Source organism: Notolepis coatsorum, assembly GCF_963971535.1.
Source record: "Notolepis coatsorum genome assembly, contig: SCAFFOLD_1151, whole genome shotgun sequence".
Classification (NCBI taxonomy): domain Eukaryota; kingdom Metazoa; phylum Chordata; class Actinopteri; order Aulopiformes; family Paralepididae; genus Notolepis; species Notolepis coatsorum.
In genome coordinates, this window is record NW_028173376.1 from 37,426 (window position 1) to 50,000 (window position 12,575).

The window sequence follows — 12,575 nt, forward strand, 5'->3', positions numbered from 1 at the left end:
ACTCCAAACAGGTACAGAGACTCTACCTCACCAAACAGGTACAGAGACTCTACCTCACCAACTCCAAACAGGTACAGAGACTCTACCTCACCAACTCCAAACAGGTACAGAGACTCTACCTCACCAAACAGATAGAGACACTACCTCACCAAACAGATACAGAGACTCTACCTCACCAAACAGATACAGAGACTCTACCTCACCAAACAGATACAGAGACTCTACCTCACCAAACAGGTACAGAGACTCTACCTCACCAACTCCAAACCACTGAGCTGGTTTGTGAGGCTCGACGCCGCCCCCTCAAATGAGCCCATCATACCCCCCCCCCTCCCCTCCTCCCTCCTGTAATATGTGTCTCCGCACAGCGGTTTGTGCCAGATGTCTACATTTTCATTTGTCAGATTATTCCAGATTGCGAAAGTATACAGAATCTAAGCTTTCAAATGATGTGTCATATTTTTTTTTATCTGAAAATGTTTTGAAGATTTTGAGCATTTAAATATTGTAAATCAGTCTGTTTTCTAGAGAACACTAAGGGGAGAAATCGTTGCTCAGAGATTTTGCACTTGTGCTAGTTTGAGCTGGGCGTCAACAATAGCAATGAACAGCACTGATCTGGGGGAGCAACCATACAACGCTGTGCTCATGACTTAATCTGCAACTATTGACGGAATACTGGAACAGATCGCTGGACGGCCGAGTCATGCTTTTTACTCTGTCAGTTTTCTAAACGTCATCAGCTGTAGGGCTCCGTGTCGTCTCTCTGTAACACCCTGTGTTTGCTTCAAAGCTCCACTACGTAGTTTTGGGAAGGAAAATGTATGTGGTTACTTACAAATGCTTAGAACCCCGTTTCTTGTCTCGACACAAATCCAAGAAATTACCTTTTAGAAGCCATGTTGACACACATTCACCTGGAGAAGCCTGTTTGTGTTGTAACTGTGAGGGAGGGTCATGTATCAGACGCTCATCTGACTCTTCAGAGGTAAGGACGTCTCCAAGCGACATAGTTTGTACCCAGTTTAATCAACTGTATATTGCTGTTGCACTTGACTGCTACATTGTCACTCTGGTTGGATGGCAAACTTCTTTTTGTTGTACTGTACTTGTGCTGCATGATGACAACACATTTGAATCTAATCTAATTAGTGCAGTGTTTCCCATACATACATATTTGTGATGTCTGGCATCCAACCAGAGTGCAAATGTAGCACTAAAGTGCAACAGTAATATACAATGTACAGGTGATTAAACTGGGTATACAATATATAAATGAGTACTACTGAGTAACAGTGCTAATCAGATGTATGTACAGAGTTGTAGTATTAATATGTACAGTGATACAGGTATAAAGACACTATGGTAATATCCCCCCCCCCCCAGACCAAGCTGCTGACCCAGTACATCCTCAACCTCGGCAAGTACGACCAGAACTATGACATCAGAGACCGCACGCGCTTCATCAGACAGCTGATCGTGCCCAACGAGAAGAGCGGCGCCCTCAGCAAGTACGCCCGGCGCATCCTGCTGGCGCCCAAGCCGGCGCCCCTGCTGCACTCCGCCTTCAAAGGTACCACCCTGACCCTAACTCTGACCCTAACTCTGACCCTAACTCTGACCCTAACTCTGACCCCTGACCCTAACTCTGAACCTGACCTGATGCCCACCCAGGGCTGTACGTAAACTTTTTTTGCACATAGCACTGGTGCTGCAGAGGTTGATAGTTTTGTAGCACTGGCCAAAATCTTGTAGCACAAGTATAAAACGTGTTATTTAGTTGCAGTGCCATGTTGGGCTGCTGTCATTTTCATGCTGACAAGTTGACGTCACACAGCCAGACACGTTACGTGTAAGGAATTATGGGATTTGGTGTTGGGTGTATGGACTCTACTAGGGGTGGGAATCACCAGTTTCATCACGATACGATATCGATTCTTTGGACAACGATACGATATTTGCCGATATCTGCCACGATACGATACAGGTGCCTGCAATCGATACGAGATGATATCATAAGCCCATTTAACACAATCAGTAACATTTAGATCAACTCAAAAGGTAACTACCGTAATTCCTCTAATAGTAACCCCGGCTTGTATTTGTTTCAACTGTAGCGGATACCAGGCTTGTATTAGGAGGAGGCATGTATAAGAGAGAGGCCTATATTTCAAATTTTCAAACAGATCATAATGAATAAAACAACATTTTGTGTCAGTTTGAACCCAGTAAAATGTACTGGGTTCATTTATTGAAATCAAGCAAGTACTGTATGAAATACGGTAGTAAACAGTGCAATTACAGGTGGTCAAAAAAAGTTAAATAAAGTAAAATAGTGCAATCACAATACTGGTATAATAATAATAACTTTATTTATAAATATTATTTATTTACTCTCTTGGTAAACATTAACACCATACCATTATATGGTATTTACTGCATAGCCAGGCCAGCATATAACAACAATAACTCTAATATACATGAAACCCGGCTTGTATTAGGAGGCCGGCTTATAATTGTTTAGCTCAACAGCGCACCCGGTCATTAATAGAGACCCGGTTTTTAATTGAATACCGGTTACTATTAGAGGAATTACGGTAATATAATTTGAAAAAAAAAAATTAGCTCTTCCAGACATTTAAATGAAAAACTATTTATTGTTTTTAATACAAATAGACCTCCTGTTCACTAAAGTGCCACGTTTTGATATATTGAGCTTTAAACTTTTAAGTAAAATTTTTTCGAACACGCGACCTAAAACCCATTCCTCTCCCAAACCATTCCTGCAATTGTTTTATGTTGCATGATGATCATGCATACATTTATTATGTATTGTATTTTTTATGTTTAAATATCAACATTATCTGTCTACCCTCAGTACATTTACTATCAATATAATATACTCTGACGTCATCATATCTTTTCAAACGCACACACACACAGAAGGGAGAATGCCCCCCCCCCTCCGTCCCAGTTCCCACTCTGCTGTTCTCTATCGCTCTGAACAGGGTTTTAGCTTGTTGTTAGCTTATGCTAACGTAACGTTAATTCCGGTCTTAAATACGACGTGGTCATAAAGGAATGGCGAGGATTGCAAAGCATGTTATATGCATTTGACCCGTTGCGGAATAAAACAGCAGGGATTTGTTTTGGATCGCGAAATAGGCACACTATCCTTGCTCTGTTTCAATGTCCGCGTTCCAGACGCTACTGCTGCTACTGAGACGAGTACTGCTGTGTGCTGTGGAGCGGATATGAGTCACGACACCACGGATTTTCTAAATAAGAGTATCGATGTGAACTGAGCGTTGCTAGCTGCCGGAGCCATAGTTATTATAGCTGGAGCTGCGCGGAAATGAGACCCGCCAAAGGATTTTTCAAAATAAGAGTATCGATATGAACAGAGTATCGCACAGACCGATGTTGCTGTAGCACGTGCAACATATATCTCGCACTGTACAGCCCTGATGTGTGTGTGTGTGTGTGTGTGTGTGCTAACTAACATGCTGTACTGAAAGAAATTACCACCAACCATCGTTGTGTGGCATTAAAGTATCTTGTAACCTTGTGTGTGTGTGCCTGTGTGTGTGTGTGTGAGAGGGGGGGGGGGTGTCTAGACCTTGTATTAGGGAGCGATGTGTTTATACAGTGACATTTCAGAGGGTTATAATAATAATTACCCTCCGGTCTGACCCCGCCCCCCTGCCCCCCTCTGCCCCCCCCCCCCCCCAGACAGAGACCGCTTCCAGCTCGGCACTCTCTCTCACAGCCTCAACTCCAAAGCCACCGGATACCTGGAGCTCTCCGATTGGCCGTCCGTGGCTCCTGACCAATCAGTGAGGAACGTGGAGGTGGTCATTGAGCCGGTAGGGGCCTCACCTTCATCTCTATCCTCCTCTTCCTCCTGTTGTTTATGTTGGCAGGTTACACACACACACAGGTTACACACAGGTTACACACAGGTTACACACACAATAGGTTAATTTGCAGAGCTAGCGAGCAAACCGATAGAGCAAACTAAAGCAAACATTAGTTTCACCTATTCCATTTATGTGGAATCTTTGCAATCATCAGTTTATTCCAAGATCAGCTGTAGCGCTTCGAAGTGCCTGTGATCGGGTTAGCTATAAACTGAACTCCAAACTGAACAGAACTACACTCTCTTCTGCCATTGTCTTAAATATCTTTAATGGTCTCGTTGCTCGTGTTACAGCACTACTGTTGGTGTCCCTATCAGGAATTGCTCTTGAGAAAATGTCATGTAATTGTCCCCTCCAAAGGATATAGTATTAATATGTACAGTGATACAGGTATAAAGACACTATGGTAGTAAGTCATACTGGCCAGCAGTGTAACTAGTAAGAGTAGGTAAGAGATATGTACAGATATAGATATAGTATTAATATGTACAGTGATACAGGTATAAAGACACTATGGTAGTAAGTCATACTGGCCAGCAGTGTAACTAGTAAGAGTAGGTAAGAGATATGTACAGATATAGATATAGTATTAATATGTACAGTGATACAGGTATAAAGACACTATGGTAGTAAGTCATACTGGCCAGCAGTGTAACTAGTAAGAGTAGGTAAGAGATATGTACAGATATAGATATAGTATTAATATGTACAGTGATACAGGTATAAAGACACTATGGTAGTAAGTCATACTGGCCAGCAGTGTAACTAGTAAGAGTAGGTAAGAGATATGTACAGATATAGATATAGTATTAATATGTACAGTGATACAGGTATAAAGACACTATGGTAGTAAGTCATACTGGCCAGCAGTGTAACTAGTAAGAGTAGGTAAGAGATATGTACAGATATAGATATAGTATTAATATGTACAGTGATACAGGTATAAAGACACTATGGTAGTAAGTCAAACTGGCCAGCAGTGTAACTAGTAAGAGTAGGTAAGAGATATGTACAGATATAGATATAGTATTAATATGTACAGTGATACAGGTATAAAGACACTATGGTAGTAAGTCATACTGGCCAGCAGTGTAACTAGTAAGAGTAGGTAAGAGATATGTACAGATATAGATATAGTATTAATATGTACAGTGATACAGGTATAAAGACACTATGGTAGTAAGTCATACTGGCCAGCAGTGTAACTAGTAAGAGTAGGTAAGAGATATGTACAGATATAGATATAGTATTAATATGTACAGTGATACAGGTATAAAGACACTATGGTAGTAAGTCATACTGGCCAGCAGTGTAACTAGTAAGAGTAGGTAAGAGATATGTACAGATATAGATATAGTATTAATATGTACAGTGATACAGGTATAAAGACACTATGGTAGTAAGTCATACTGGTCAGCAGTGTAACTAGTAAGAGTAGGTAAGAGATATGTACAGATATAGATATAGTATCTACAGATGTGTAATAAGGATTATATGCAGGTATGTATATCTATATTAAATGAGCCGCCCTGTCTGGACGTGCCTCTCCTCAGGTGAAGGAGTGGACTCCCACGGTAGGAAAGACCAAGCCAGACAAGTCAGGAGACACCTTCTACTCCGACTCTGGAGAGGAGGACCAGCGGGAGGAGAAGGCTTCTAGCAGCAGCAGTGAAGACAGCAGCAGCAGCAGTGAAGGTGTGTCATCTCAAACAGCCCCCTATCTGACGTCCATAACGCCCCCTATCTGACGTCCACAACGCCCCCTATCTGACGTCCATAACGCCCCCTATCTGACGTCCATAACGCCCCCTATCTGACGTCCATAACGCCCCCTATCTGACGTCCACAACGCCCCCTATCTGACGTCCATAACGCCCCCTATCTGACGTCCATAACGCCCCCTATCTGACGTCCATAACGCCCCCTATCTGATGTCCATAACGCCCCCTATCTGACGTCCATAACGCCCCCTATCTGACGTCCATAACGCCCCCTATCTGACGTCCATAACGCCCCCTATCTGACGTCCATAACGCCCCCTATCTGACGTCCATAATGCCCCCTATCTGACGTCCATAACGCCCCCTATCTGACGTCCATAACGCCCCCTATCTGACGTCCATAACGCCCCCTATCTGACGTCCATAACGCCCCCTATCTGACGTCCATAACGCCCCCTATCTGACGTCCATAACGCCCCCTATCTGACGTCCATAACGCCCCCTATCTGACGTCCATAACGCCCCCTATCTGACGTCCACAACGCCCCCTATCTGACGTCCATAACGCCCCCTATCTGACGTCCATAACGCCCCCTATCTGACGTCCATAACGCCCCCTATCTGACGTCCATAACGCCCCCTATCTGACGTCCATAACGCCCCCTATCTGACGTCCATAACGCCCCCTATCTGACGTCCATAACGCCCCCTATCTGACGTCCATAACGCCCCCTATCTGACGTCCATAACGCCCCCTATCTGACGTCCATAACGCCCCCTATCTGACGTCCATAACGCCCCCTATCTGACGTCCACAACGCCCCCTATCTGACGTCCACAACGCCCCCTATCTGACGTCCATAACGCCCCCTATCTGACGTCCATAACGCCCCCTATCTGACGTCCACAACGCCCCCTATCTGACGTCCATAACGCCCCCTATCTTATGTGAAAGTGCCTGTTTCTTGCAGGGCTTCTTTTTTGCTAGTATGGCCGCGAGATTGGTATAATATTTAGCTCGAAGTGGTTTTAGTTTAACTTGTTGAAACCTGCAGATGTATAATGTTGAGTGTGTTGGACACGTTGTGAGACCTCTGGTTGTGTCCTCTCTCTCCTCTCTCCTCTGCCTGGTTGTGTGCAGCGGAGTCTGGCAGCGAGGCGGAGAGCAGCGAGGTGGAGAGCAGCTCCAGCGCCAGTGAATCTGAATCAGAAGAAGAAGAAAAGAAGAAGAAGCAGAAGACGACTAAGAAACTACCACAGAAGAAGCCACCTGCTGAGGATGGGTAATAATAATAATAATACATTTATTTTATATAGCGCCTCACATAAGGTATCTCAAAGCGCTTACAGTACAGTGAAGTGTGCTTTAGTATCTGAAGCTACCATTACTTTCGCTTGGCAATTTATTTGGTAGGAACAATTTTGTTTCCATGGCTTTATCTCTGGCAATATACAACTATGGTTAGATGAGTTTACATGCAGCACAAGTACAGTACAAGTACAGTACAACAGGAAGAAGTTTGACATCCAACCAGAGTGACAATCTAACGGTAAAGTGCAATAATAATATACAATGTACAGGTGATTAAACCTGTAAAAAATATATAAATGAGTACTACTGAGTAATAGTGCTAATCAGATGTATGTACAGAGTTGTAGTATTAATATGTACAGTGATACAGGTATAAAGACACTATGGTAGTAAGTCATACTGGCCAGCAGTGTAACTAGTAAGAGTGGGTAAGAGATATGTACAGATATAGATATAGTATTAATATGTACAGTGATACAGGTATAAAGACACTATGGTAGTAAGTCATACTGGCCAGCAGTGTAACTAGTAAGAGTAGGTAAGAGATATGTACAGATATAGATATAGTATTAATATGTACAGTGATACAGGGAGGCTACGTGGCGTAGTGGGCAAGGCGCTCGCCACGAATGCTGGAGACGCTGGGCTCGCCTGTTCGAGCCCAGCGCTCCACATTGCTTTCAGTTTAGCTGGTCGTTCATACTAATACACATTGGCCGTATTAGGGGGTGGGAAACTGATGGGTGGGGATTGGGCGTTGTGACAGCGACTCCTACAGGTCGGTTGGTGCGCCTGCGCAGTAGAATCAGGAAGTGTCGGGGGCAGCGTGAGCCTCCCACGCGTTACTCCTCGCCACTGAGAGATCGAGCTGCGCAGGTGAAAAGATGCGACTGCTGTTACCTCAAGTACCGGAGGGGACTTGTGCTATGTATGACTTAGTCCACATTGCAGCCGGCTTGTGGGAGGCAAGAAACAGCGTTCGTGACAGGGGAGGGTTGAATTGGATGATACGAAATTGGGATGGGAGAAAATATAGAAAATGGGAGAAAAAGTGGATACAAAAAAAATATGTACAGTGATACAGGTATAAAGACACTATGGTAGTAAGTCATTCTGGCCAGCAGTGTAACTAGTAAGAGTAGGTAAGAGATATGTACAGATATAGATATAGTATTAATATGTACAGTGATACAGGTATAAAGACACTATGGTAGTAAGTCATTCTGGCCAGCAGTGTAACTAGTAAGAGTAGGTAAGAGATATGTACAGATATAGATATAGTATTAATATGTACAGTGATACAGGTATAAAGACACTATGGTAGTAAGTCATACTGGCCAGCAGTGTAACTAGTAAGAGTAGGTAAGAGATATGTACAGATATAGATATAGTATTAATATGTACAGTGATACAGGTATAAAGACACTATGGTAGTAAGTCATACTGGCCAGCAGTGTAACTAGTAAGAGTAGGTAAGAGATATGTACAGATATAGATATAGTATTAATATGTACAGTGATACAGGTATAAAGACACTATGGTAGTAAGTCATACTGGCCAGCAGTGTAACTAGTAAGAGTAGGTAAGAGATATGTACAGATATAGATATAGTATTAATATGTACAGTGATACAGGTATAAAGACACTATGGTAGTAAGTCATACTGGCCAGCAGTGTAACTAGTAAGAGTAGGTAAGAGATATGTACAGATATAGATATAGTATTAATATGTACAGTGATACAGGTATAAAGACACTATGGTAGTAAGTCATACTGGCCAGCAGCGTAACTAGTAAGAGTAGGTAAGAGATATGTACAGATATAGATATAGTATTAATATGTACAGTGATACAGGTATAAAGACACTATGGTAGTAAGTCATACTGGCCAGCAGTGTAACTAGTAAGAGTAGGTAAGAGATATGTACAGATATAGATATAGTATTAATATGTACAGTGATACAGGTATAAAGACACTATGGTAGTAAGTCATACTGGCCAGCAGTGTAACTAGTAAGAGTAGGTAAGAGATATGTACAGATATAGATATAGTATTAATATGTACAGTGATACAGGTATAAAGACACTATGGTAGTAAGTCATACTGGCCAGCAGTGTAACTAGTAAGAGTAGGTAAGAGATATGTACAGATATAGATATAGTATTAATATGTACAGTGATACAGGTATAAAGACACTATGGTAGTAAGTCATACTGGCCAGCAGTGTAACTAGTAAGAGTAGGTAAGAGATATGTACAGATATAGATATAGTATTAATATGTACAGTGATACAGGTATAAAGACACTATGGTAGTAAGTCATACTGGCCAGCAGTGTAACTAGTAAGAGTAGGTAAGAGATATGTACAGATATAGATATAGTATTAATATGTACAGTGATACAGGTATAAAGACACTATGGTAGTAAGTCATACTGGCCAGCAGTGTAACTAGTAAGAGTAGGTAAGAGATATGTACAGATATAGATATAGTATTAATATGTACAGTGATACAGGTATAAAGACACTATGGTAGTAAGTCATGCTGGCCAGCAGTGTAACTAGTAAGAGTAAGTAAGAGATATGTATAGATATAGATATAGTATTAATATGTACAGTGATACAGGTATAAAGACACTATGGTAGTAAGTCATACTGGCCAGCAGTGTAACTAGTAAGAGTAGGTAAGAGATATGTACAGATATAGATATAGTATTAATATGTACAGTGATACAGGTATAAAGACACTATGGTAGTAAGTCATACTGGCCAGCAGCGTAACTAGTAAGAGTAGGTAAGAGATATGTACAGATATAGATATAGTATTAATATGTACAGTGATACAGGTATAAAGACACTATGGTAGTAAGTCATACTGGCCAGCAGTGTAACTAGTAAGAGTAGGTAAGAGATATGTACAGATATAGATATAGTATTAATATGTACAGTGATACAGGTATAAAGACACTATGGTAGTAAGTCATACTGGCCAGCAGTGTAACTAGTAAGAGTAGGTAAGAGATATGTACAGATATAGATATAGTATTAATATGTACAGTGATACAGGTATAAAGACACTATGGTAGTAAGTCATACTGGCCAGCAGTGTAACTAGTAAGAGTAGGTAAGAGATATGTACAGATATAGATATAGTATTAATATGTACAGTGATACAGGTATAAAGACACTATGGTAGTAAGTCATACTGGCCAGCAGTGTAACTAGTAAGAGTAGGTAAGAGATATGTACAGATATAGATATAGTATTAATATGTACAGTGATACAGGTATAAAGACACTATGGTAGTAAGTCATACTGGCCAGCAGTGTAACTAGTAAGAGTAGGTAAGAGATATGTACAGATATAGATATAGTATTAATATGTACAGTGATACAGGTATAAAGACACTATGGTAGTAAGTCATACTGGCCAGCAGTGTAACTAGTAAGAGTAGGTAAGAGATATGTACAGATATATATATAGTATTAATATGTGCAGTGATACAGGTATAAAGACACTATGGTAGTAAGTCATACTGGCCAGCAGTGTAACTAGTAAGAGTAGGTAAGAGATATGTACAGATATAGATATAGTATTAATATGTACAGTGATACAGGTATAAAGACACTATGGTAGTAAGTCATACTGGCCAGCAGTGTAACTAGTAAGAGTAGGTAAGAGATATGTACAGATATATATATAGTATTAATATGTACAGTGATACAGGTATAAAGACACTATGGTAGTAAGTCATACTGGCCAGCAGTGTAACTAGTAAGAGTAGGTAAGAGATATGTACAGATATAGATATAGTATTAATATGTACAGTGATACAGGTATAAAGACACTATGGTAGTAAGTCATACTGGCCAGCAGTGTAACTAGTAAGAGTAGGTAAGAGATATGTACAGATATAGATATAGTATTAATATGTACAGTGATACAGGTATAAAGACACTATGGTAGTAAGTCAAACTGGCCAGCAGTGTAACTAGTAAGAGTAGGTAAGAGATATGTACAGATATAGATATAGTATTAATATGTACAGTGATACAGGTATAAAGACACTATGGTAGTAAGTCATACTGGCCAGCAGTGTAACTAGTAAGAGTAGGTAAGAGATATGTACAGATATAGATATAGTATTAATATGTACAGTGATACAGGTATAAAGACACTATGGTAGTAAGTCATACTGGCCAGCAGTGTAACTAGTAAGAGATACGTACAGGTATAGTCTACTATGTAAAAAGGATTATATTCATGCACTTATATATATAGTGTAACGATACGGACGTCACAGTTCGGTACATCCAGCCATACGACGAATACGTCTCATACGACACTAGGGGAAACTAGCGTTTCACATTTTGTATGCTCAATATCTTTACTTTAGTTTACACTGGCTTACTTTGATCTTGAAAGTTGAATATCAAACTTTTATTGCCACATTTAGATGATGAATAAAACGTTGAAGCTTGTAAAGGCGTGATGACAAGCGGACAGAACAAATTAACAACCGCGCACTCTGCACTGGGCTGGATCTACACGGACTTTCCCTCACAGCTGATCTGCAGACTCCTCTCCAGTCGAGCTGATTGATAAATCCTCTGCCATTGTTGGGTAACATGTCATCTCTTCTCTAGTCTTCTTTCTCTGCTTCACGTGAAGTAAAATCTAGAAGTGAAACTTAACAAGCTACACCGTGGGGGGGGGGGGGGGGCGGTAGGCAATTAATTTACTCAGTGGATGTCTGAACACAGAATGACACCGGTATCGCTGATTACCGCGGCAAGCCTAGGTGGAACTAAGTATAACTTAATAAAATAAATATTATAATTATAATAATTATTATATAAATGTCCTGGGGCGGCTGGGTGGCGCAGCGGACTAAGCGCTCGTCACCAACGCGAGAGACACTGGTATAGAATCCAGCTGTCGGCGTTGCCTCCGGCTTGGGCCGGTCGTCATACTGACACAATTGGCAGAGTCAGCGGGAGGGGAGTCGATGGGTGGTAATCTGGACGTTGTAAACAGCGACTCCTACAGGTCGGTCAGGGCGCCTGCACAGCGAGGGAGGGAGATGGTGAGGGTAGTGTGCCCTCCCACGCGTTACACTTCACCAATGAGAGTCCGTGCTGGCAGGTGAAAAGAGGCTGCTGGCTGTCTCCTATGTATCGTAGGTAGCATGTGATAGACTTCAGGGCTCCCTAGACCGACCAGTGGGGGGCACATGCGAGCAACGACCAGGAAGGGGAGGGGGGAATTGGCATAACGACTAAAATTGGGATGGGAGAAAAACACAGAAAAACAGGAGGAGAAAAAGTGGATAAAAAAAATAATATATATTTGTTTCCTGTTGTACAAAACTCGTACCGAACCGTGGCTTCTGTGTACCGTTACAAGTAAGTAGGTATGTAGAAGGATTATATGCAGGTATATTTAGACGGATATGGATTTATACTGTATATGTGGTAAATATAAATATATAAAACATAATCAGAAGGTTCCCGGTTCGATTCCCGCTCCTCCCGGGCAGCGTGTCCTTGAGCAAGACACTTAACCCCTAACTCCCCGATGAGCAGGTGTGTGACTGTAAACTGTAAAGGGCTTTGGATCAAATA

General features: G+C 41.6%; 1 protein-coding gene across 1 annotated transcript in view; it reads left to right on the forward strand.

Annotated features, from left to right (window-relative positions):
- LOC311247800 (AP-3 complex subunit beta-1-like) overlaps window positions 1-12,575 on the forward strand; it is a gene marked incomplete at both ends in the record, with an annotated part of 48,665 nt that overhangs the window by 28,769 nt on the left and 7,321 nt on the right. The window contains 4 exons of the mRNA XM_084338798.1: window positions 1,387-1,573; window positions 3,733-3,866; window positions 5,474-5,615; window positions 6,783-6,924. Of these exons, the coding sequence (XP_084194924.1) occupies window positions 1,387-1,573; window positions 3,733-3,866; window positions 5,474-5,615; window positions 6,783-6,924 (605 nt within the window). The remainder of the gene's footprint in view (window positions 1-1,386; window positions 1,574-3,732; window positions 3,867-5,473; window positions 5,616-6,782; window positions 6,925-12,575) is intronic.